This window comes from Gadus chalcogrammus, chromosome 22 (genome assembly GCF_026213295.1).
Source record: "Gadus chalcogrammus isolate NIFS_2021 chromosome 22, NIFS_Gcha_1.0, whole genome shotgun sequence".
Lineage (NCBI taxonomy): Eukaryota > Metazoa > Chordata > Actinopteri > Gadiformes > Gadidae > Gadus > Gadus chalcogrammus.
The window spans coordinates 10,175,039-10,201,722 of NC_079433.1; the positions used below are offsets into that span (position 1 = coordinate 10,175,039).

At 48.7% G+C, this 26,684-nt stretch overlaps 1 protein-coding gene across 6 annotated transcripts in view; it reads left to right on the plus strand.

The window, feature by feature from the left end:
- Positions 1-26,684, plus strand: part of LOC130376316 (microtubule-actin cross-linking factor 1-like) — an 88,384-nt gene that overhangs the window by 29,222 nt on the left and 32,478 nt on the right. For all 6 annotated transcript variants that reach the window (XM_056583557.1, XM_056583555.1, XM_056583556.1 and 3 more), the window contains 5 exons: positions 77-675; positions 1,013-1,201; positions 1,652-1,858; positions 2,674-2,991; positions 3,462-3,644. In XM_056583557.1, the coding sequence (XP_056439532.1) occupies positions 77-675; positions 1,013-1,201; positions 1,652-1,858; positions 2,674-2,991; positions 3,462-3,644 (1,496 nt within the window). The remainder of the gene's footprint in view (positions 1-76; positions 676-1,012; positions 1,202-1,651; positions 1,859-2,673; positions 2,992-3,461; positions 3,645-26,684) is intronic.

Here is a 26,684-nt window from a genome sequence, read left to right on the forward strand (position 1 = left end):
CTGTCTCTGTCTCTGTCTCTCTCTCTCTCTCTCTCTTTCCGTCTCTCCCTCTGCGGGGGTCTCTCCCTCTCTGCAGCCGACGGTCTGTCCCAGCTGCAGGCCGCCCTCTCCTCCACCCAGCAGTTCCAGCAGATGTTCGACGAGCTGCGCTGCTGGCTGGACAACCAGGCGGACACCAGGGACTCCTCGGCCGACTCCCTGCCCTGCCAGCCGGAGGCGCTGCGCTCCCTGCTGGCCCACGCCGAGGACCTCCAGCGGGGCATCGCCGCCCAGCGCGGCTCCTACGAGCTCCTCCAGGCCGAGGGCGCCTCGCTGCTCGCCGCGCTCCCCGCCGGAGGGGACGAGCGCTCGGCCCTGCAGTCGCGCCTGTCCGGCCTGCGCCAGGACTGGGACGGGCAGAACCAGAGGGCCACCGACCGGCAGAACCGCCTCAAGTCCACCCTGGCCAAGGCGGAGACGTACCAGAAGCACCGGGCGGAGCTGGTGCCCTGGCTGGAGGAGTGCGAGGGGAAGGACGTGGAGATACGGCCGTCGCTGGACCCCGCCGCCCTGGACGAGGCCCTGCAGAGGGCCCGGACGCTCTCCATGGACCTGGACAGGAGGCGCCCCCTGGTGGACGCCCTCAACACCGCGGCGGACCAGTTGCTGGAGCAGTGCCGGGTCGGAGAGGAAGAGGTACGTCGCTCGTTATTGAAGGGGTGTCTGTTTTTACTAAAAGAATGAACGATTTGGTTTGCTTACAGATTCAGCCAAAGCTGTGCATTATGATCTATGTTTGCTATCTATATTTATATATATGTTACATATGTGATGTAAGGAGAATCACAACTAATATGACCCAAAAGTCAAAAACAAATCGAAACTACCCTAGTTTAAAGACTCTTGACAACAGGTGACAACAGGTTCAAAATTCACATTTTCTTTAAGTCATGCCTGACTCCCTTCGTTGTGTCTTATAATGTCCAAAACAAAACCCCAGCCATGCTAAACTTTCCCCTCCCGTTGACGGCAGGTGCGTGATGAGAAGGCCCAGCTGAACCGCAGGGTGGACGGGCTGGGGGAGCGGGTCCACGACCACACCTCCCAGCTGGAGGAGCTGGCCGGCCGCCTCAAGGAGTTCCAGGAGGGGCGGCAGAGTGTGGAGCGGAGGCTGGATGCGGCCAAACACCAGATAGAAGTCCAGGAAGCTCTGGGGCCACAGGTAATGTGAACGGATGGTGAACGGATCAGATTATTAGTATTCATACAAAGAATGCACTTCACGATTTAGTAATGTACATCAGACAATAATGCAGAGTATATATTCCACTACTTTTACCATGTAGTCGTTCTAACGGATCCATTTATCCAAAGTGATGCATATCATTAAAAGGCAGGTAAAGTTTAGGCATCTTGCCAAAGGATGTCTATAGTAAGACTGTAGACTTTGGGGATTGATCCCAGAACCTTTTGGCTCAGAGTAAGGCCAATCCCATTTCTACCCCTTACCCCTTCCCCTTACCCCTCCCTCTTGTTTTGATGGGGTAAAGGGAAGGGGTAAGGGGTAGAAATGGGATTGGGCCTTAAACATCCCTACCACAAATAGTCCATCCTACCACCCACAGATTGTAATTATTTTGTCTTTTAAACCCTTTCCCTCTGCGGTCCACAGGCTTGCAGCGCAAAGAGCCTGGAGCGTCTGCGGAGCCAGCAGGAGGCCCTCCGGTCCCTGCAGCCCCAGGTGGTCTATCTCAGAGACCTGGCGCAGGGTCTGGTGCAGGACGCCCCCCAGACACCAGGGGGCGGCAGAGAGGGAGCAGAGAGGCTGCAGCAGCAAGCCACCGACACTGAGAAGGAGTATGAAGACGTTACAGAGAAGGTGAGAAGGGATGGGGTCTTCTTTATAAATTGTACTGACAAAAATAAAAAAAAACATGTGTAATTCACTATCATTATGGGGAAAGTGGAACAGTGCCTATTATACCCTTTTTTCCCCAGCAAGGCACAGGGGAAAAGGCAATGAGTGAGATCCTAGATTATTACTCTTGAGTAGAAAAAGACCAATGAAAACAGCTCTTAATGTTCGAGTGAATTTAGGTCAAGGCTGTGTATTAGACGGCGTGGACCAGTGTCCAGGCGGTTGAGAAAGTGCAGAGTCCCGGGCTGTCAGCAGACTAGCGCTATTTGAGTTACAGCTAGTCTTATATGGGCATTGTGGACGTCGTGGCTCTTTTAGTCATCGTTTGAAATGTAAACCACATGTACTGGAACACAAGGTACTATAACCATAACTATTATAACCATATTTCTCCTCTCTCGTCTCCAAACTTCCCCATACAAGGTCATTCCGACCCAAACCGTTCGCCAGGACTATCGTGCTCTTATTTATCCTGTCAATTATCTGCTTGTTTCACTTTCATAAGTGGGTCTGTTGCTGCTATTGCACAACCTAGTTTAGCAGTGCAGAGTAGCAATGCATATCAGAAATACAAGGTGAATAACTTTTTTTATTTTATTTGCCTAGTGAACAGCGACCACATATGGCGTATCAAAGTGCTTTCTAGATTATTAGTTATTGTATGATTATAATTGTAATGATTTTAAGTTACACCTAGATATTACATACATAATACATACCTTTGTATTCCACTTAGATTGAGTAGCATTAACTCTGTTGTGTCTCCCCCCCCCCAGGTGGAGCAGTGCTCGGCGGCCCTGGAGTCGCGGCTGCAGGGCGTGGGCGAGGTGCAGACGCACGTGCGCGACGTCTTCTCCCGCCTGGCCGACCTGGACGACGAGCTGGACTCCCTGAGCCCCGTGGGGCGCGACGGCGACTCGCTGGCCTCCCAGGCCGAGGCGCTGCGCGGCCTCCTGGCGCGCGTGGGCGACCTGCGGCACCAGCTGGACGGCCACGGGACGGAGTGCACCGCCATGCTGCGGCGGGAGGGCTCCTCCCCCGACCTGCTGGCGCTGCGCCGCGAGACGGAGGCCCTCAGCAGGCAGGCGGGCAAGGTGAGGGGGGGGGGGGGGGGTGAGAGAGGAGAAGGGGAGGGAGGTCAAATGTGAGATAGCAGGTGGGGGTGAGAGAAGGGGAGGGGGAAGACAAGGGAGAGACAAAAGGAGAGGAAGGGGAGAAGATCGAAAGGGGGAGACAAAAGAGATGGGGGGGGGGGGGTGGGTGTGAGGGCGAGGACATGGCTAGGGGAGAGTGAGTAGGAAGGAGAGAGGACGACAAGGATGGTGGGAGTGGGGGAGACGAGGGGTGAGATGATGGGGTGAAGAGAGGCAGTTGGGAAGCCGAAGTGGTAGCGGAGTTAAGGGAGAGAGGTAGACATAGAGAGGGGAGAGGGAGGGAGGGAGAGAGACAGGAAGTGGAAGAGAAGAATTTGCATGTAGTAAAACTCATACACACACGACCACTGTTATATTTCCTTCATCGAAGCTGACCTCACTCCCTCCTCTCTCGCTCTCTCCCCCTGCAGCTGAACGAGCGAGGCCAGGTCCGCTTGGGCCAGATTGAAGACGCCGCGGAGAAGGTGCGGGAGTTCTACGGGCTGGTGGCCGAGCTGCAAGGCATGCTGGGAAGGGCCGAGGAAGGCCTGAACGCCCAGGGATTGGTCGGCACGGAGGTGGAGATCATCAAACAGCAGCTGCAGGAGTTCAAGGTAGGAGCTGAGTCTCTGTTGTGTGTGTCATCATAGAAGTGTTCGTGTGTGTGTATGTGTGTGCATAGGCGGGAGTGAGAGTGATGCTGTGGTGCTTTCTCAGCATTACTCACCTCTCAGGGGAACATTGTGCGTGGGCACGTGCCCATGGCCACGGTCGTAGCGTGAGGTGGTTCCAGGAGCCGCACGCTTGTCATCCCTTAGCTTGATCCTGGAGAGCTTTTCACACACACACACACACACACACACACACACACACACACACACACACACACACACACACACACACACACACACACACACACACACACACACACACACACACACACACACACACACACTCTCTCTCACTCTCGGTCTCCCTCCCGTAAAACATTCAAACACTATAGCCTTCGAGTGTGTGCGTGTGCAAATGTGCCTGCATGAGTGTGTGTGTCTTCCAGGATCAGGGTTATTACACACTTTCTGTCGTAATTTTCAAAATAAAAGTATGATGCGCCCCTTTTGTCATGGCGGAAGTGTGTTGGTTGAAGTACACACACGCCCGCCTGGAACCCGGCAGAGATGCTTCACTGCCTCCGCGATTACAGCCACCAGACTGTTGTCATAGCAACCAAACTGGGCACAGTTGGCAGCGGTATGAGTGAGTGATCAACACAGATGTATCTTGAAAGGGATCGGGCTGATTATGCCGAATAATAGAAACACATTGCATTCAAATGCCTTGGATACATGTTTTGTGTGAGGGCACAGATGTGAGATTTACAGTCTCATTTTTTTTCAGTATTTTGATTCAAAGAGACCCTAATGGTATTTGGTCCAAAAGTTAAATGAAGATAATGTGTGATTACTGATTCTCTTTCCCAGTCAGTTGTTTTGTCAAAGGCCTTCCCTTTTACTGAGTCAAATTAATATGTATGATAGGAAGACGGAACAAAGAAAACCACAAAGACAAAGCAGTTGTCTAATTTTGATCATGGGATGGGGATATGTTGTATGTGATGTATCCTATGTCCTGTGTAGTCAGCATTGACACTTTCTTGACTTCCATAAGGGCTGATGATTGATCACCTATAGACTCTTTAGAAATAGACTTATGAACGACTGAACACCAAGCAAGACACTTTCCCCAGGTGGAAACACGATTACTATGAAAACGTATGATGCTCAATACACAACACATGTCGATGGCTGAGAAAGTGCAAGAGATTGTACACATGCTATTAATGCTAAATGTCTTCACTGCATTGACGCAATGTCCAGATGCGCTGAACGCGTCATCATGGTCCGTTGTAAATAGCTTTTACTGTTGGGCTGGAGTCAGCGTTTGATGGCTGGGGACCCAACAGGGACCTCTGTCTCTTGTGTTTTTCCCTTTTCACGGGTGCTGCGTCTCTGCCCATGACTTCACCTCATGTCTGAGGTCTGCCAACAGAGCAGGTTACCCAAGCTCGCTCTCTCTAGACGGTTAACTTCAAAGAGGGCACTTCCTGGCCGCAATGTCATACGCTGTGCAGGTACGCAGCTATGCAGGACTGCAAAATCCTGTTGAACTTTGCAAGTAAAATGAATAAATCACGGGGACTTTGGGGTCAGCCGTGTCTTTGTGACCGTGTGATGGGCGTTTTGGATGAGAGGCCTGGTCCAAATTGTTTTTGTGCTTTTTAAATATTTAGTAGGAGTGCACTGCGCGTCTCCGGAGTGTTGCCGCCATCAGGACATGTGGGAGGTTGAAAGAACATCTATTTTAATTTCCTCTTTTTCTTTCTGGCTTTCTGCTAAGCCTTCATACCTTCGCCTTGTGTCCGACACACATGTCTCTGATTAGTGTGTTATTTGTCCTTTTTCTTATTTTGCCGGTTGGAATGTGTGAGGACGGTTATTGATCTAAATGGCAACTCCAGCTCTCTCTCTCGCACTCTGTCTCGCTCTCTCTTTCCCCTTTCTCTCTCTCTGTCTGTCTTTGTCTCCCAGCCTCCTGCACTCCCACTCATGTACCCCTTCTGTCACGGCAGGGAAGATAAAGAGACCCAGATAGAGAGTAGGAGGTGGGTGAGAGAGAGAGAGAGAGAGAGAGAGAGAGAGAGAGAGAGAGAGAGAGAGAGAGAGAGAGAGAGAGAGAGAGAGAGAGAGAGAGAGAGAGAGAGAGAGAGAGAGAGAGAGAGAGAGAGAGAGAGAGAGAGAGAGAGAGAGAGAGAGAGAGAGAGAAGAAGATATGCGATGTAATTCTTCCTGAGTTGGACACGGACAAAGAGAGCGAGAGTTGCAGTTTTTTTACATCTGCCCCTATAAACAGATATGTCTACACGCTGTGTGCATGCATAATGTTTTATTTCAATGGACTACCGACCGTTGAGAAAGGAGGTTCCTGCAAATATAAACACACGCACGCTAAATGGAGAATGAAATGTGAACACAAATATAAATGGTGGCAGAAATAGTCTGTTTGTCTGCCTGTCTGTCTGTGTACTTTAATTTGAGCACGAAGACTTTATTCATAGTGGGCAAGAAGTGGAGAAGAGGATATGTATATACATCTGTGCACTGTTTAGATATACGTATAGTGAAGAAGTGGAAGGGTTGACTCTTAAGGACAAAGAGATGCATATACTCGAAAGTATCAGCCCCCCTCCCGTCTCTCCCTCTCTCGCTCTCTCTCTCTTTCTGTAACTGATCCAGCTCGGTTCAGTTTGAACCTAAACATGTCTGTCTGGGCCCAGACCCCTTCCTCCCCCCTCCCCAGAACCCCATACACCCCCCTCCCAGCCCAGACCTCCCCTCCCCCACCAGACCCCATTTCCAGTCCAAAGCGATGATATCATTCCTCCGTTCACAGGGGGATGGGGGGGATGACATCTGTGTGTGTGTGTGTGTGTGTGTGTGTGTGTGTGTGTGTGTCTGTGTGTCTGTGTGTCTGTGTGTGCTCGTGTGTGTGTCACAGGGCCGTAATGGCTCCATTAAAGAGAGAGGTTATGTTTTCAGGTCAGGTCTTATTGTTGAAACTTCCCAACAGTGATCTCATAGCCCAGGTTCAGTGGGACAGACAGAGGGAGGGTGGGGGTGCGGGCAGGGTAGTAGTAGGCACTCAAGTCTTTCAAGTCGACTCTCAAGTCATTCATTTGCAAGTGTTTCTGCTAGGGCTTTTTATTGCAAAGGCCAAGTCAACGTGTTAGGGAAGTGAACTAGGAACAAGTTCTTCTCTATGGGTGTGTTCGAAACCACCTACTTGCTTCCTACTCTTACTAACTATGACGTCAAATTGAGTAAGCAGAACGTAGTAAGCGAGTTTTAGGTAAGCGAGTAGTATCCGAATGTCTTCTACTTCCGGAAAGATTTTGTGTAAGCATCGCTAGCTCACTAGACGTACTCAACTGCCCCAGAATGCACTGCGTCTATTCAAAAGAACAATGGAAGCAATGGCGCTAAACGGGGAGCCGCAGCAGCAGAGCCCACAGCCATACCGAATGTAATTGTTTAATAATTGTTTTTAACATATCACCGCAAATCCTTAGGTTGAAGATGTACTGTGACGTTAAATGTGACGTTTATATATTTATTTATAATATTTATAATATTATTATAATAAATAACCAAAGTCAATAACCTAATAAATATTAGGTTATTGACACGTCATTTGATTCACGTCACGGTCTTCCGAACGTCGATTACTCAAAATGGATTACTCAATCATTATTTAAGGATTGGAGTAGTAAGCCAAGTATTTAGTAGGTAGTAAGTAGTAATTAGTAAGTCATTTCGAACACACCCTATGTCTGTGTGGAAGGGACTCTGGAGGACTTCTCCATTCTGATTGGCTTTTTAGTAGCTAATTGGATGTCTTTGTTTTGCTAAAGCTTTTTGGGGAAAATGTATTAATGTGGCCTCCGCCTGCAGTTCTGATTGCCATAATCCCCTTGCACACGAATGGATGAAGGAATGAGTGAACGAACGAAGGGGTTAAAACCCTTCTTTTTATTTGCATCTGATGTTCATTGGTAAATTTTATTCTTCAGCTTAATAAGACATAACCTGGGTGTGGTGTCTAGTGCAGTACATTTTAACCACTTTGACATGTTTTGTTGTGAAGAAGTGGAATATAGTCTGTGCTTCATTTGAACTTCTTCGTTAGTTGTGTGTGTGTGTGTGTGTGGGTGTGTGTGTGTGTGTGCAAGGGGGGGGGGCATGCTTGGACAGCTGAGATTCCTGTTGCACCCTAAAAAAGGGAGACAGGAATTACAAACATCTACTTGTGCAGAAGGCACACACACACACTCACACTCACAAGCATAAATATAAATCTATGTATAATATATATATAACACTGGGTGGGGTGCAAACATCCATGTACATGTCCCTGCGCCCCTCTCTCCCCAAACAGCTGACACGGTCCTTGGGTGGGATACTCACACACCTTGCCTGACACACAGAAAAACCATCCCTTTTCTGGAATGTCCATGTGCAGCTGTGTGTGTGTGTGGGTGCTTTAAATCATGAACGCACACATAGAGCTGTCCTCACCTCTCTCTCTCTCTCTCTCTCTCTCTCTCTCTCTCTCTCTCTCTCTCTCTCTCTCTCTCTCTCTCTCTCTCTCTCTCTCTCTCTCTCTCTCTCTCTCTCTCTCTCTCTCTCTTCCCCCCCCTATAGTCTCCAAACCGCCCTCCCTTGTCTCTACCTTCCTGTAAACCCCTTCTCCCGTCATATCACGACTCCCTCCATATATCATCCCATAGTCCCTCCACCATGCCCCTCCCTCTCCTCATCCCATCCTAAGGCCTTTTGCCCATCTCACCATGAGTCACGGCGCTCGCCCACCAATGATTATGTCAGCAACTATTTTTGCGCTGGTTCTGGGTTCCAGTATAAACTGGCTAAAATGGCAGAACTTCTAAAGATGTTCTAACAGCCTCGTGCATATCCTTGTGGTTGTTTGTGTGTGGACATGAGCCATTGCAACACATATTCTCCCACTTTATTACTTTGTCTAAACACTTATTTGATGTATGTCTGGGTTGTTGATGAAGTTCATCTCATTTCCCAGATCACTGATAAAACTATTTGCGATTTGGTTTGGCCATATTGCAGTCCATATTGCAATCTCCAATACTCACAAAAGTGCCTCATTGCTGCTTGTCAGATCTGGTATGTTCACCAGTATTTATGTATAACTACATCCTCTTTGAAGACTTGCTTACATAGTGGGATGTTGGTGTTGCCTGTGTGTGTGTTTGCTGGGGTGTGTTTGGTGTATTGATGTCTAGAGTTCAGTTTGTGTGTGTGTGTGTGTGTGTGTGTGTCTGGGCGTGTGTTTGAGCTGATGCGTAAGTGTTAGAGTTCAGTGTGTCGACTAACCCGCCCTGATCTAAACCATACGTCAGCCTGGTAACCCGATCTACCAGCCCTATTTACGCATCCAAACACGGCCCTTCCTGGACCAGATTCTCTCAGTTTCTCTCTCTCTCTCTCCTGGACTTTGTTATCTCTCGTTCTACCTCCCTCCCGGTTAAGTTAATCAATTCTGTGTGTGTGTGTGCCCAAGGGTCTGATTAAATCATGCAAACATAATTTCTCTAATCTCAAGAAGTTATTAATCTATCTGGCCCTCTCCTTAACCAATTCACACACACTCTTTCTCATCATGCCCCTGTCTGTTTTATTTTTATTCTATTTCATTTTTTTCAAACGGGCATGGTTAACAATATCTTTAAAATGATTTGCTTCTTCTACTGCGTCTGTATGTGCTTGTTGTCTTTATGAGTGCGTGAAAGCTGCATTGTTTCAGCTGTTGGAAGCTAAAACTCCAAGGTCAGGCTTTCTCTCGCCCTCTTCCCACAGTTCTCTCTCTCTCTCTCTGTCTGTCTCTGTCTCTGTCATTCTGTTCAGAGTTGGTCCCACCAGCACACAGAAAGCAATAGATCATCTATAAATAACATATAATCCAATTTTTCCAACATGATCCGATGTAGAAGATAGTGGATGTTCCGGGAGCGACAATCTGCTGGTTGTTTAATACCCCTCAATATTATCTGACATTGCCGATCTCAAAACGAGGGCTCTGGTCGCTGAGTTCCCCAGAAGCCTCCACCTCCAGGCTTCATACAGCAGCAGAGGTGTGGGGAAGAGGTGGAGAAAGTAGAGTGAGAACAGCAAGAGAGGAAGAGAATTGGGTGGAGTGTAGAGACAAGAGGTTTTTGTCTCTAATCTTAGTGCGTCAGGAGTTGAAGGTGAGCCCGTTTCACCTGTTCAGCTTCTAGTGCCTTGATAATGTGGAAAAGACCTGACCAAATCAATAACACATGGGCCGTTAAATAGGAACACGTACACACGCACACGCACACACGCACACACACGCACACGCACACACACGCACACACTGCTTTAAAGGCTGCTGTCTGATATTTTCCATTTCAGCTTTATGTTCTTAAGACGATGTCCACACACACACCGTAAATAACAATGACAAAATCTGTCCCAGAATCTGCAGTGTGATATGAATGTGGTGAGGAGAGGATGATTGACGGGCCTTATTGAGACAATGAAGCGGGGGATGGGACTTTGTGTGCGTGTGTGTGTGTGTGTGGGTTAGGGAGTAAGAGATTTGTGGGTGCATGCAGAGTTTCCCAGTTTCTTTGTCTCTGTCTGTCTGCCCTGAGGAGGTGGGGAACATTATCTGCTTTCACTTACACACGCATACACATACACATACACACACGTGTGCGCACACAGACAGACAGAACACTGTGCTAGTTAATATAATGCTCCCCGGGAGACTTGCAAAGAGTGGATACCCACCAAGAGTGGTGCAGCCTGCATTTCTTAAGCTGCCTGGTTACAGGAGAGGGGGAGGGGAGGAGGAGAGAAAGAAAGGGGGAAAAAAAGAGAGAGACGACACATTATGTTTCAGGAGAGAGAGTGGTGTATAAAAGCGTTAAAGACAGAATTTAAACTGCAAGACTCATGGATTAAAACTGCCTTTGTGTTAGCAGAATGGGGTGAGAAATGCATGTAAAAAGAGAGGGACAGGAGTGTGCTTTGCTTTTGACAGGTGCTCTCCTGCAAGGTACACAGCGACCCAGGAAAGTCACTAATGCACGTTCCCTGTTTGCGTGTGTGTGTGTGCGTGCATGTGTGTCAACCACTAAGTACTTTGTTCTCGGGGGGCAAACAAAGGAAACCTGAGCCCTCTTACCTGTGGCCTAATAATGGCACGTTTAACCAGGCCTGTTAAGAGTTACGAAATTGGGAGTATTTACTTTTTTAATGCAAACGCGGTACAAAGATTGGCAGGGCTGCCGGTGGGGTTGCTCAGCAGGATTGTTTGCTGGAAATCCATCAGAGTCCTGAGGAAAGCTACCAATATCCTTTAACTGTATTCAGCCTCTTCAACATCCCCGAAGAGGCGGACAACATTGCGCCTCTTTGAAGATGCGTCCCTCTGTTGGGGACGTCCGTCTGTCTGGGACGTGTTTGAGAAGAATTTCTAGTCCTGCCCTGGTAGGGAGAACTACTCGGTAGAAGCCTGGACCGACGGCGGGGGATGTGAACCCTTAAACCGTGGCCGTGTTCCTTCCTGCTTTATCGACCGCTCCTCTGGCCCTGCTAAGATGTCATAATATTAAATGAAGGATGGTTTGAAAGAGAGAGATGGATCAATCAATGGATGGATCCTGGGTCATGGTTGGACGGATCAGGGTTATGTGGCGGGGGGGGTGGTCAGGGTTTATGGGTAGAATATTTGAAAGTCAATAGTGAAAGCAAGGACGGGTAGGGGGGCGGTGGCTTTGTTTGAATCAGCGAATGAAATGACGGCTCCCTCTTCCCAGTCCCTCCTCCCACCCTTGGTAGCCTTCCCACATCTGTAAATACTTGGAGCTAATTGTGGTCTAGTCCGATAGTGTACTGGCCAGCCACAGGTCCCGCTGTGTGTGTGTGTGTGTGTGTGTGTGTGTGTGTGTGTGTGTGTGTGTGTGTGTGTGTGTGTGTGTGTGTGTGTGTGTGTGTGTGTGTGTGTGTGTGTGTGTGTGTGTGTGTGTGTGTGTGTGTGTGTGTGGAGGCCCAGTGACAAACCCCTTTTGTTTCTATAAAGACGTTTGCGTTGGATGAGGCCTTGACAGCTGCAGTGCAACTGACAGAGTGAGTGAGAGGAAGAGCGGGGGCATTAGGGGAGAGAGAGGGGGGCGAGAGCGGTTAACAAGAATGAGTGGCGTATTTAGCGTGGTTGACATGCAGATCACGGGAAAGTCTCAGCAACAGTTGAGAGAGTGAGCGAGAGACATGCAGGGAGGGAGAGAGAGAATGCTCCCTCCCTTCCATGATTATTAAGAATGTGTTTACAGGCAAAGGAATGAGAGAAGGAGTGAGCGAGTAAGAGAGCGAGAGAATGAAAGTTAGAGAGAGAGTGAAGGCGTAGTTCAACGGTGATCAGATACTTTTAAACAAACAGAGACTGGCTCATATAAGGAGCCAAGAGGGGGAGAATTAGGAGAGGGTGAGAGAGAGAGAAGCCTAGAGGGGAAAAAGAGGGTGAGAGAGAGGAGTATGAGGAGAAATAGAACAAAGCACCCAAATGGAGGGATGCTCTTAGTGAGCACAACCAGAGAAAGCAACCGGGGCCCAAGCTCTCGCTCTCTCACTCTCTCTCTCTCTTTTAACAGGGGCCCCAGGGTTGCCCTGTCTGGCAGTATCCCCCTATTTTTGATCAGAACGGGTGGTTTGTTATACATTTTGTGAACCCCCACAAGCCAACTTTGTTTTTTTTTCCATTTGCCCCCCGGATATTTCACACTTACACACACGCACACCAATCTTCCTCAGTGAGATAGGGTTTCGATCAAGGCACAGATGGGTATGCACGAGTGGAGAATGTGAGTGTGTGTGTGTATGTAAGTGTTCACATATGGGAAGAAGGCCACACATGAAGGAATGCTTTTTGACAGTCACTACTGCTCATTGTTAAAATACCACAAATATTTCTGCTAGCGTCGTTCCAATACTGAGAAATTTTCCTCACTGAGTAAAAAAAAAGCCTCTAAAAGCAGACGGCAATTAAGTACACCAAAAATGAGAGAGAGAGAGAGAGAGAGAGAGAGAGAGAGAGAGAGAGAGAGAGAGAGAGAGAGAGAGAGAGAGAGAGAGAGAGAGAGGAGAGAGAGAGAGAGAGAGAGAGAGAGAGAGAGAGAGAGAGACTCTCTCTGTTTGGAAGGCAAAACACCGGGCTCATTATTGATAAGCTCGTTTTACCCCTCATTGAGAGCGTAGCTCCGCCCCCCCTCCCTCGAGCTCCCGTTCCTTTATTTCCCTCTGTATCGTTTTACCCTCCGCGGACCTTGTTTTTTTGTGTTTCGACGGGGTGGGGTGGCTAATGACACACACACACACACACACACACACACACACACACACACACACACACACACACACACACACACACACACACACACACACACACGTGGGAGAATTAGGAGTGGATTACAAACCTCAGAATAATGCAACCATTTCACACTGGTTGACAACCCCCAACCTCCCTCTCCCTCCCTCCCTCCCTCCCTCCCTCCCTCTCTCTCTTTCAATGTGTCACTTCTTCTCTCCCCCCTGGAACACTGATATCATCCAGCTCCCAGTCTGCTTCCTCATCAGTTATTCTTTAACCATTTTAATTAGTTCCTCTTTCTTTCTTTCGTTCCTTCTATGCCGTTGTATGTCGTAAAAAGTGTGGGAAGGTATATACGGTTCGGGCATAGCGGATGGCCTTTCAGAATCATTCACCACGTGCATATTTCCCTGGAAACAAAGAGGAATTATTCCCCTGTTCCACTCTTATAATCTTTCCTCTCTTTCCCTCGTATCTGTCGCCCTGGCTCTCCTGGCGCCCCCTCCTAGCACTCTCCCGCAATGGTAACTCTGCCTCTCTTCCCCCATGCTTTTCTCTCTCTCCCTCTTTCTCCCCCTCCCTCTCTCTCTCTCTCTCTCTCTCTCTCTCACTCTCTCTTGTTCCCCCCCTCCCTCGCTCCCTCTTTCTCTCACTGTGATTGGTTATTCATGCTGGGTTTTTTCCGGGTGAAAGGAAACCGGCATGATAAGAGCACTTCCTGTGTTTTAATGCGAGCACAGGAAACAGAACAAGCGGAGCAGAATTCAAACAAAAACACTGTGTGAGCAAGCGTCTGAGGAAGGAGAGAGAGGGAGGGAAAGAGAGAGAGGCAAGGGAAAGAGGGAGGGGGGAGCGAGCGAGAGGGACGGACGAGCGAGCAAGCGAGAGAGTCAGAGAGAGAGAGAGAGAGAGAGAGAGAGAGAGAGAGAGAGAGAGAGACGGAGAGGAAAAGTGGGAGATTTTTTTAGCAGCTGCAAACCATTTCAGCTGTGCAGCGGCCTGAGAACAGATACTGGGAGAGAAAAACAAGTGAGACCACAAGCCAGGGAAGGCGAGAAAGTACAGGACAAAGAACCCGGGGAAGACTCAAAGGATTAAAAAACGGAGTTCACAGAAGAGGAACTGTGTCAGTGGGGAGTTTTCATACGATTCATCTGGAAGGAGTCCCACAAGAAGGGGGGGATTGTCCCAAAGAGGAAACAGAATTCAGAAGTGGGAAGTGTGTCTGCAGACTTTTGTTGTGCAATAGGAGGAAAAAAGAAACGGGGGAAGGAAGAAAAGCAAAGGTTGGACTGGAGCATGAAGGGTTGTCTGGGTCTCTGCCCCCAGGATACAGTCCCACAGCTCACTGCCTGATTCCTTGCCTGCCTGCCCTGTCTGGTTGGCTGGTCCAGCCCTCCAGCCCACTCTATCAAGCCCCAGACACACCTCTCTTTGATATCTCTCCTCCACCACCACCACCACCATCCCGGGAGCTGTGGCCAGCCCGGTGGGAGAAGAGAGGAGAGGCATGGAATAATGTGGATACGTCCATGGGGATTCTGAATGACTTCTATGACTGGAGGACTTTGGACTGGGCGTAACTTGTTTTTTGCCCCATCTTTTGTTGTGGTCAAGTGTTTCTCTCTGCGTTGAGAAATGCTTGATGGATAGTTGTGCTTGTTGCAAAGTAACTTGCCTGACCGGGGGAATTGTATCTGGGATAACGATGACAGCGCTGTCAGTAGGCGGGACAGGGAGACCTCTCAGACAAAGATTTGAGTCCTTCCTGCAGGCGAGCGAGCGAGACTCTTTGTGATGGAAGCAGAAGAAAAAAAAGAAAGGAATAGAATAGCAGTAGGCTGCAAGAACGCTCACTGGGACTTTGCCGGGAGAAGGAGTTGCGACTATTTGTCTTCATAAAAGTTGTATTTTTCACATTGTTCCATCCCTCTCTGCATGTGCATTGATTTTTCCTTTTTTCCTTTTTTTTTTTTACCTCAGCTTAGTACCTTAAGTTTAGCCTGGAGCATTACCCCTGGATCTTTTTATTTCTCTGGACGTCAGATCTCCTAAAGTTAAGGTTTATTGTTGTTTGCCCGACTTTCATCCAACAAACATTCCCCCCCCCCACTGAACAAAAGGGAAGATGAAAGCGAGAGAAAACGGTGGGTGACTTATACTTACCTATCACCACGCAAGTCTTTTTCTTTTATATAACACCGAGTGGGATTTCTCACCTTAAAAGGAGCCTCTAACACTGCCATGCTGGCTCCTCGCTGAGCATGTCAAACTCCCTGCCGCTTTCCTGTAGAGCCGCGGAGAACAGAGCGGGCCAGCGAGGCAGGGTCTCCGGGACACCGAGAGGGGGGTCACTCGGGGGTTTCAATTGCGTGCACGGGGGGTCGATGGAAGTCGACGGATAAATGTCAAGAGCAAAACAAAGGGATGATATCGGACCTCCTTATCCCAGACTGAAGCTTCTTTGGACGAAGAGGTGTTAACTGTTTATCTTGTCCGCGATACCCGTTTCAGCCCGTTCCCTCATGCCTAGTGCCTCGCTCCAAAAAAACCTGGAAATAGACAAAGTTGGTGATTAATATGTTGCCATGGGGGAGGGCTGTCTCCCCCTCTCCTGCGATGATGTCTCCCGGCAGGATGAGTGACATGCCAAGGAACAACGCTTGGTTGTTGAGATGCCATAGCCCCGTACCACGTTAAGTACCCTTGGATTTATACCGTGGATTATAAAATCTTAACAAAAAACATTGAAGGATTATATCGGAACGCAGCCTCACGGACTGATTTAATGTTTTGTTGATGGTTACATTTTTTGTGGATTTTGTAAACGGGGAGGAGAGTGGAGTACAAATATTTCCTACTTTTTGTTGGAGTTTATCCATGTGAGCTGTCCCTGTGTAGCAACCCTGCAGAGTTGCCTCAACTAGTCCCAGTAACTGACAAACACTGGTTTCTCTGGTGATAATACCTGGGCAAAAAGGGACAACATGGGGAAGCCCCTGAGCCGCCCGGACTGTCTGAGGCAGAACCCTCGCTGCCTGGGTAAGGGGGACGAGGAAGAGGCGTACATAGAGGACTGCTATGTGCCACAGCGCTCAATCTACGACACCATGCGTATCAATGAGCAGATCGACCAGGGGACCAAACTGAACCAGCCTTCCAGGGGCACCTTAGGTTCTGGAGGGGAAGGGAGGGGAGAGGGCAGCACGCTGTCCAGCAACGGCACCATCGGCACGGACATCGGCAGTGTTTTTCTCCCCCGACACCCGGACAACACGGGAGTGAAACGACTGGACGAAAGGGTGATCTTTGACGCGCTGAAGCTGACGGGGGACCCACAGACCATGTCACCGCTGGTCGGCCTTGTGAGTTCTGGTTTGTCCATCACGCCCTCCACCTCTGCGTCCAGCGGGGTGGCAGCAGTGGCCAAGAGACGTCATCAGGGCAGCGACAAGAAGGACAACCCCAACCGTCGCTCTTGGAAGGCCTTCATGCCCCCAAGTTATCCAGAGTTTGCGGAAAGACTCGAGTTCTCCCCCGCAGAAAGTGCAGAGAAGCGTCTGTCCGGGGCAGGAATCCCCTTATCGCCTTTGCAGCCTTTCCCTCCTTTGCCACAAACCCTACCGACCTCCTCGGCGCCCCCTGTACCTCCTCACAGATCTTCCCCACTTTCCTCCGCTTCACATACTCCAACGGTCTCCTCGTCCGCTTCGACACCGACTGCTAGTCCTGTTCCTCCCCTCCAGCATCACCCTCCTAGTCGGCAGAAGCAGCTTCATCCTCTGCTACAAAAGCATCAGAAACAGACTCGCGCTCTGCCTTCGCCCTCCAGAGAACATCCAGCTGCATGCAGCCTAGTCCCCACAGCCCAAGCCTCTGGAAGTACGTCACCTACAAACACACCTACCTCCAGACACGGTGGAAGGAGAAAAGAGAATTACAGACGGCCCACGGCTTCCCCCAAAGCAGTACCGAGACGAATCCTGGAGGAGCCCGTTGAGGTGCCTAAAACCTCAGACTCTGAGAGTGACTCTGCTCCTTTGGAGCAGGACCAAGGGGACAATGCTCCTCTCCTGCCACCGAGGCCAGTCTTCTGTCCGCCTACCAAGGCCCGCACCTGGCCCCGTGGTTTGACAAGCAGTAGGAAGAACCAGGTAGGCCTTAGGCATAACTTCCCTGTCCTCCCCCCTTTGCCGCCCCTAATTGGGGAAGATAGTGATATGGACGATGAGTCTGTTTACCTCCTGGAACCTCCATCGCCGTTCCTCCAGGAAGAAGTAGGGATGGTTTACGGTGGACTACCCCTTACCCCCTGTCTGAGTCAGGAGGGAACTGGAGAGGGTCTCCTGGGCTGGGGCAGTGAGCTCAGAGAGCGTACTGCGTCTGAGCTCAAATTCGAGGAGGATGAACTTCGGATCCTCGCAGAGCTTGAGGAGGACAGAAATCCGCCGCAGGATGCGGATGAGCTGCGGAACACGATTGAGATGGAGGAGGCAGAGAGAATAGAAGAGGAGAAAAGAGTGCAGAGAGAGGAGCGTGAGTGGGAGGCGGTGCTTAAGATAGAGAATAGAGAGATTATCGACCTCTCTTGGGATAAAGAAACACTGGAGTCTGAAAGCTGGGACATTACCGGCTCCTCAGGACACTGGCCCCTACTCACGCCCCCAATGGGCTTTGGGGGCTCTGAGGTACCCAGTACTTCACCCTGCCAAAGCTCAGGGTCTGAGTCTGATGACCTCTTCTTAGAGCTGGAAAGACAATGCCTAGAGGACCTAGGGGCGGAAGGAGAGGAGATGAACGTAGACTCCGAGCCCCTTGATCCCTACGCCCTTCCTTGTTGTGAGGAAGAGGCCAAGCAAAGTGAAGGAATAGTTCAGACTGACTTTATAGACTTGGAGGGAACTCTTCCTCTTGATTCCGTTCACAGGGAAACCCCTGATGTATATGAGCCACAGCTAAAAGATTCTAGAACTGATTCAGAGGTAGATCCCTCAGAATCCATAGAGAAAATGTTTTTCAAGTATCAGCACTTTGACTCAATGCGTACACGAGACCATGAGAATGAACATGGCTTTATCGATGACTCGTACGATATTGAGTATGCAGAAGGAAAGGTGTTGGAGGAAGACTGTAGCTACCCAACAGACTCTTTTCTCAGGCAAATCCCAGAGTCAGACTCCAGCGGCTTCCCCATGTCGTCCCAGCCGGAGGGAACCGCAACGAGTGACCGCACTCAGCAGCAGCCTGTCGAGGCAGAGACGGACCAGGATAGTGGCGCTTTGTCTGGCAGAGAGTTCGAAGACGTCGGGAGTGACAGGGAGGAAAATGAGCCTGTCCAGAGAACCTCTCTCTCATCCTGCAGCCCGTATGAAGAGGAGGAGGAGGAGGAGGAGGGGGAGGAGGAGGAGGTGGAGAATAAGGCTTGGGAGCTAGACGAGGAAGCAGAGATGGAGACTGCTGAGTGGGATGCTTATGACCAATCAGAGCCGAGTTTGGACAGTAATGATGAGCCTCAAGAGAAACAGTCCCTCGAGAACCTGCACATGAAGGAAAATGAAGGGCAAATCGACCAAGATTGTACACAGGATGTTGACGTAGAAACTTCCTGTCAAGAAGAGCAAGTCTCTTCTGAATCTATCCACGTTGCCGTGGAAATTACCTTTGAACCAGAAGCCCCCCTGTTGTCCTCAGAGAGCCTCGGAGCCTTGGACGCAACAGACGTAGCATGGGGTGGGAGCGTGTCAGAGGAGGCCTCAGAGGAGAAAGACACAGAATCACCAACCATAGTAACCAGCACCCCGAAATCAGACGATACCCCAAACTCAGACCTTGACACTGCACACTCAGTCCCACTCTCTCCTTCATTAGAGTCTCCCTTTAAAGAAGACTATGATGGTGCGGGGCTAGCTAGTAAGGACTCGGAGGCCTTTGTGGTATCTGACAGTTTTGTTTACCTGGCTGTGTCCGCACCTCCCCAGTCCGCCGTGGATGGACCCCCCTCTCCTATGGAGGCCGCCTCCACTCCTCCCAGCCCCGTCCTCAAACAAATCACCTGTCCACAACCAGAAGAGGATGACGAGGAGGAAAGGGCCTTCCTCTGCAGCGATAGTTTCATTTACCTGGCGGCCCCAGAACGCCCGCATCCGGGGCCGTCGGACGGCAGCTCCGCTTGTGAGGAAGCCCAGGAACTGGACTTGGACTCGTACTCTGAAGGGACCCAGTCTGGGATGGACGGGGTGGATTTTGCTGTCGGCTCTATGACCGGAGACAGCGACTGGGAGTCGGACGATCCGGCCCTGGATCCCCCTCCTCGGCCCCACTCCTTCGTGGCTGGGGACCAGGCCTGGGAGCTATTGGAAGGGGGTCTGCTGGGGGAGCTCTTCAGTCTGGCTGAGGACCACCAGGACCAGACTTGCAGGCCCCAGGGAGAGGGATCTGGGTCGGGAAGTAACACCTGTTACACAAACCCCCTCCCTGAATCAGATGAGGAATTGGATGAATCCGCTACCCCCTTGCCGTGCTCTGATATCGACGCCCAAGTAGAGGTACAACAGTTGCTCTTGCTTTCTATTGCAGTGTTCATACGGTTTTATAGTGTGTGTTTAATGTGGTAATTGGTTGCAGCAGGAGTGTAGCATTGGTATTAGCTCGTAAACAGCATGGTCTGATTCGATAGTACTTCAACACATCAGTGATTCATAATGTGTTGAGATCAACCTAGTAAATCGGGTCTAGGGTCCAAGACAAGCTTGAGAGAATATAAATTGTTTTCTTTCTTCCAAAACCATGTATGGTATTGGGGCGTTTAGTCTTGTGTTAAATCCATGAACTGCTAGAGATGGTGTAGCTGGAGAAATGCCTGCTAGTGTGGAATTGAAAGTAAATGAAAGGGAATGAAATGTATGTACAAAAACTGTGACACATGGAGGGGCAAAAAGGGTGTCTTTAGAAAATGCATTAGGGATGTGGCATTCTTGACATTTCTTCATTTAAAAACGTCTAGCCATTGCTTCAATGCGCTAATTAAGAGTGACTGATTTTACAACTGCTCAGGCGACGGCCTATTGTTCTCAACTCCTACAAATCCTGTGAGCCAGAGCCTGGCCCAAAGCGATTTAATAAGAAAAGTGCTTCTTAAGTAGTAAAAAAAAAGTAAAATCCCAGCTTTTTGAATGCATTGGATGTGGACACGCATGGTAACGGATGTAGCTGACGTGAACATGCTTAGCCTGAGAGGCGGCTAGCCTGAAAGAATCAGGCCAAGTGGCTTAAGACTAGCTGTGAATGTAATGCATGCAGACATAGCATGGAAAATTCATCTCTAGGAGGGGCACAGCTATGCAGACGCCACAATTAGCTAGCGGCGTTTCAGTAGTAGAGCTTTAACTTATTGCAATACGATACGTTGAGGGGGTCCTGCTACTTATAGGGAACCAGCCTACCAACCGGGGGTCATTAAGTGTGTGTGTGTGTGTGTGTGTGTGTGTGTGTGTGTGTGTGTGTGTGTGTGTGTGTGTGTGTGTGTGTGTACATGTTTAATGAATGTGAATGCACACATTCACACTATTATAAGTGCATTCAGGTTTTGTATATTTATAGAAGCCGTTTGAGCTAAATCATTTGTGTGTGTTTATGTGTGTGCGTGTGGCCCATAAACTTTGCTATGTTGTCTAAATGTAGTCAGGATGTTGGTCTAAAATGCGGTGTTAGCAATTGCAGTGAAACTGTGATAGAGTTCAGGATAGCAAAAAAGTGGCTCCGATAGTATGTTTAGACTACAATTCAACTTTTCTTTTCATTACTTATTTTATTTCTTGAGTCCCTCAATATGATTCAATGTGTGTGATGGTGTGTGTGTGATGGTGTGTGATGGTGCGTGTGTGTGTCAACGTATCTGAGAGGGTCCTGGTATATCTCAGAGTCTGTTCAGGGTGGCCAAGAATTTGCCTGATACCAACTGTGTTTGTCTGCCTGGTTGTTTGACTGCTGCACTTCTTTTAGGAATGTGTTGGTTTTTTTGACATTCGTAACAGCAGGACGCATGGACCTACAGGCAGCATGCTTCAAATGGGTTTTTGACTAGGTTTAGTTTTTTTTTATCATTTTACCTCACTTCTACAAGTGTGTGTGTGTGTGTGTGTGTGTGTGTGTGTGTGTGTGTGTGTGTGTGTGTGTGTGTGTGTGTGTGTGTGTGTGTGTGTGTGTGTGTGTGTGTGTGTGTGTGTGTGTGTGTGTGTGTGTGTGAATGTGTTTATTTATATCTCTGCCCACTCAGGGAGAGTGTTTAATTAGTGTGTCTGTGATTTTTCCATCTTAGCCTATCTCCCCCGGTTACATTGTATTGGGATGCTGTGAAGGCCCTGGCTTCCAGTTACTCACAACACAGAGAGTGTGCAGAGGTAAACAGCACCTGTGCTCAATGACGTCAGTACTCACAAAGTATAAATCAGTAATCATTTAATCAAGAAACTACAAAGGGGTAAAGTGTTATTATTACAAATCTTTAAATGTAATGTTCATTTTTAGTCTTTAAGACCAGATTAGACTTAAAGTTGTATCGTTTAATTTGTAAAGGGAGCTGTGGGCTGTGACCGTCTTTACTCAGTTCTCTCCCAACAACATCCCTCTCCCTTACTCCTCCTCCTCACCCTTACTCCTCCTCCCTCTCACCAAGGTTGAACGGTTTTGTTAGAGATAAGAAAGTGAGAAGTAAACAGAACAGGGCTTGTGTGTGTGTGTGTGTGTGTGTGTGTGTGTGTGTGTGTGTGTGTGTGTGTGTGTGTGTGTGTGTGTGTGTGTGTGTGTGTGTGTGTGTGTGTGTGTGTGTGTGTGTGTGTCTTTTCCTGTGTGTGTCTGTGCTTTCCTCTGCGTGTGTGTTTGTGCACTCTCGTCCCTGCGGGTGTGTGTGTGTGTGTGTGCACCTGTGCGCATGCGTTCCAGTGTTTGTGTGCAGTAGATGCCAGTGCCTATATGGCCAATCAAAGCCATCAAGACTGTTTTGAGAATATAAATATAGACGGAGGATAAGTATGTGCCCGAGTATAAACTGTTCACTCTGACCCGGAGCACAACTCCAGCCCTCAGTTTACAGCACATACCTCTCCATTAGTTTGAGGCTGTGACTTTTCTTCTGTATTTTACCCATCTCTTACTCTGCCAATGTTTCCGTTCGTCATTCTCCATCCGTCCGTCCGTCTCCACCTTCTCCCACTCAGGCCACGGTTGTCAAATGTGTTTCTATGTCCGTCCTTGTGTCTGATGCCTGCCTGGCTTCCTGGTCTGTTTGTCTTGTCTATCTGCTGTCTGTACCCCTTAATTCCCCCGCCTCCCTCCCGATCTCTCTCCCAATATCCCCCCCCCCTTTTCCCATTTTCTTCTGCTCCGGTGCACAGCCAGGAATCACGAGTGTTTGTTTATTTACTGACACCCCCAGGGGAAACAAACCCAAGCTGAACTTGGTCCGTTGTTTTTGTAACGGGGATATTTAGCAAATCAAAGAGAGCGGTAGAGAGCCACTTGCAGAGAGGGAGCGAGATAGAGAGAAACGGGCTGAGAGTGACTGGGACAGGGAGGGAGAGGGAAACAATGAGGTAGAGGAACAGACAAGACGTTGTGGAAGGCTTTGGGTGGAGACCAGCAGGCTATTGTTTGCACGGAGGAGCACCTGCCAGACAGGCAGATAAGACCGAGCAACAATGATAAGAGAGCTGTGCTGGCAGGCAAATACACAAGCAGACGGCCCTTTGGATTAATACACACCGTGTGTGTGTGTGTGTGTGTGTCTGTCTATCTGTCTCTGTGTGTGTGTGTGTGTGTGTGTGTGTGTGTGTGTGTGTGTGTGTGTGTGTGTGTGTGTGTGTGTGTGTGTGTGTGTGTGTGTGTGTGTGTGTGTGTGTGTGTGTGTGTGTGTGTGTGTGTGACTAAGTGTGTAACTAGGTGTGTGTTTTTCCTCCTGCATATGTGCATTTGTTTGCTGGCAGGAGAATAAGAGATTTACAGACAGACAAAAGGACAGATGGACTACTGTATCATGCTGTTTAAGGGCCCGGGGAGAGAGCCGTATGACCCACTCTCTGCCTGAGACCATGCGTTTTTTTCACTACTCCAACATTCCCTGGATCTATGTTTCATGTGCTTTCAGTGAAAACGTTTAAAGAGGCTCTGAAATATTCAAGTTTATGGCTATGACGACGGTGATAAGGGCAGGATCATTCAGTGACATCAATACGTTAGAATGCGTAGATAATTAGGTGTTTTAGAGAGAACCACAATGTGTGTTTCTATGATGTATTGAACAATTTGTAGTGTGCTAGTTTCAACAGTAATTAATTTGGGCAAATGGTAACCTTGATTCCTATGTGATCTAGCGTCTTTTTGTTGGTGCCTTTTCAACCTTAACACACCAGCCCACAATAGTCCAGTAACTGATGAAAGGACGATTGCTCCAAAAAAGCACCAGACTGTTGAGAGATGGAACAGGTTGCAGAAGGACAGAGAGGGGCTGAAATGGGAAATCATAGGAGAGAAAAACAGGGGGAGGGAAACAGCGGTTGAATAAATAAATATCAGATGTGTGAAAGGTGCAGGTGGCTCTGGCACGGGCGAGTGGGCTTTGATTGATATGATAATGATGGTTCTGAAAGATGTCCTCCCTGAAACACCTGCAGGAGAGGAGAGGGAGAGAGGCAGAGGATGAGAGAGAGAGATTGTGATGTGTTGAGAGACACACTAGTTGCAACCTGACACCATGGTGATGACTCTAGACAAGGGCCGAGTATGTAAATGGACCCCTGTGCACGTACTTGACCATGTGAATCCCTTCTCACGTATTTGAGACATTCAGTCTCACCGCCTTTCAGTCCGGACGACATTACTCAGACATTACAAGTTTTGATTTGTCCTTTTGAGACACAACGTTTGTGTGATGTGGTTTGGACTTCGGTTGATTCATAGTTAAAAAATGACAAGAAGTCCAATACAATACACATTATAGTCGTCTCTCTCTCTTTTTCTCTGATTCACTTGACCTTATAGTTCCTAATAATAATCCAAACACACACTCTCACTCACACTTGCTCTGTGGAGTTCAGCCAGATACTGCAGTGAACACTAAGAATTATAGTTTCCATCCCTTCCCCTCCCTCCTCATTCTTCTCTCCCAAGTCCTGGTTCTATTGCTTGGGCTGGGGGGGGGGGGCGAGTGACCATCTAGTGCAGGGTGACGGTGAGGGAGGAAAAGAGAGCGAGTGGGGGGGGGGCATAGTCAGAATGAACTGGATGCTTGTTGCAGGTGTGTCATTGGTTGCAGGGAGGGAGACAAGATGCCTGTCATTCTTCTGTGAGGATACACACGGTCCAAAGTAGAACATTTTCATTTGATTCTGTTCCTTCTATTTCAATATCATTTGAAGTTTTTTGTTTTTTGAGAACTTTTGAAAACTTGAGATGTGACAACCAGGTCAGTGAGTATAAGGCGTGCACTCCCAGGTTTCACTCCCACCCAAGTTCACCAGATGGTTTTGCAAATAAGCAGACAGTGAAAACAAGGCTCTGTTCAGCTCTATTTGTTCTTAGCTCGCGGCTCTCATCAGGACACTTGGGACTTCCCTTCGGTTGTCGCCTCTGCCTTGTGTTCTCATGTATTTGTTAGTATGTAGCAGGATACACTACATTGACGTTAGCTTCTCACTGCAAGCGGACGTGTTTTTTAGATATATTCATATGGAAAACTACAGTGTTGATGGGCGGGTGGGAGGTTGGGTGGGTGGTTGTAAACAGGATTATCATCTATCCTGATTAGGTTGGTTATGATTGGTAGCTGCTCAACCAAAGCATCTGGTTCCACAGTGTTATTTTCATAGCAGCTATTTTCAGTTTGTATGCAAACTTCTTAACAATCCCTCATCAGTGTCATTTTGATGCAATGCCATACTGTCTTTAATCGCACATTTATTTGCATGGATTATAGTAAGAAACAGCATACGTTGGCTTCCATACAATATCAAAAGGGTTCCGTTGTAAAGTGACGGTTACTCAACACACACACACGTACACGCACACACACGTCATCGAACATGCTAACCACGCCTTGTCAAGAGTTAGTGACAGGAGCCCTGTGTCTTCCCCAGGGCTCTCTGTATGGTCCTCTAGCACGCATGTGTAGATATGACAGCCCTATGTTGGTATTTAGGAGGGGTTTGTGGGCGACATTAGGAACAAGGGCAGAGGGGGTGTTTATGATGGAGAGGAAGAGGTGAGAGAGAGTGAAAGAGAGACAGGCTGCGTATTGTTTAGCTGCAGTGTCTATAGTAATTATGTCTTGTTTATTCATGCATTGGCATCTATTTTCTTCCACGGTTGGTTGGTTTTATTGTTGTAAAGCCCCTCTGTGAGAGGGATATATATAGAGAGGGAGAGAGCAAGAGTTAATGAATAAAGGTTTAATGGAGATAAATGAACAGCATGAGCAACATCCATCATAATGGAAAGGGAGTATTACACAGATTAATCACTAACCAATGAGTGTACCCGATACTTTTTAAGTCATTGAGTCCACGCACGCACGCACGCACGCACGCACGCACGCACGCACAGGATGAGAGTTTGGGTGGAGCAGGCATGGCTACAGCTCATTGTTGTTATGACCGACAGGCTTCCTGTTTCAGAAAGCAATGCTGTCCATCACCATAACACACGCACACACACACGTACGCGTAGATACAGTACAAACATGCTTACTGCATCACATATGTCAGTAGCAGTCACTTGTGAGCCTCCAATTGGGTGTTGCCCCCACCAAATTTTTGGACTCCGCCCACTGACGGACTAGCTATCCGTTTCCGACTGTCCCTCGGCTCCCATCGGAGATCAATGCAAGTGTTTTTCTTATTCTCTGAAACCCGTGGGTGGGCGAGGGCGTGGGTGGGCGTGGGGGGGGCGTGGGGGGGCCTGAGTGTGTGGTTGGCACAGAGAGGCTCCCATTCGCTCGCTCCAGTTGCACCGAATCCCGTTAAGCCTTTGATTATGCCCCCCTGCAAAGCCTAGCAGACACGTAGCCTCCGCCTAAGAGGGCTAGGAGTGTGAGGTACTCGGGGAATCAAGCTCAGGAAACACAATATAATCTATATTTTTCATGACCTTAGTCTGGACTTGTTGTCTTTGCAATTCCCAGGAGCCTCCATTATACAATGATTTTACCTTGGGGTGCATCGTAAATCAAGGCAATATAAAATCAATGACATGAGCTCATAACATGCTCTTATTGATGTCCTCTTTGGCTGTAAGGGACACCACACCCCTGTCACACCCCAAGACACGCAGGTTCCCACACAGCCTGCCCAATTCAACTTCTCATTCCTTCTATTTCCCATTAACTCCTAAGTTGTAGGAGTCGCTTCTCATCCAAAGAGACTGATGGTGAATGCATCTTAGCGTAGTAGAGGGCAGGTAAGGGATAAACCCTTTGCTCAAGAGTGCTCAACAGGAGGGCTGTTGAGCACTATTGCTATACTGTGCTTTAGCTTAATATAGTCCGTTAAAATATTCTTGGTTTGTGCTGGGTTGTTTTGGGGAGACTGGTATGATACAGGGGATTACATTAACTCGGTCTGAAAACCTTCTGCAGAGATTCTCCCACCATAAAGCAAATGATCCATTGATCCGTCACTCCATCT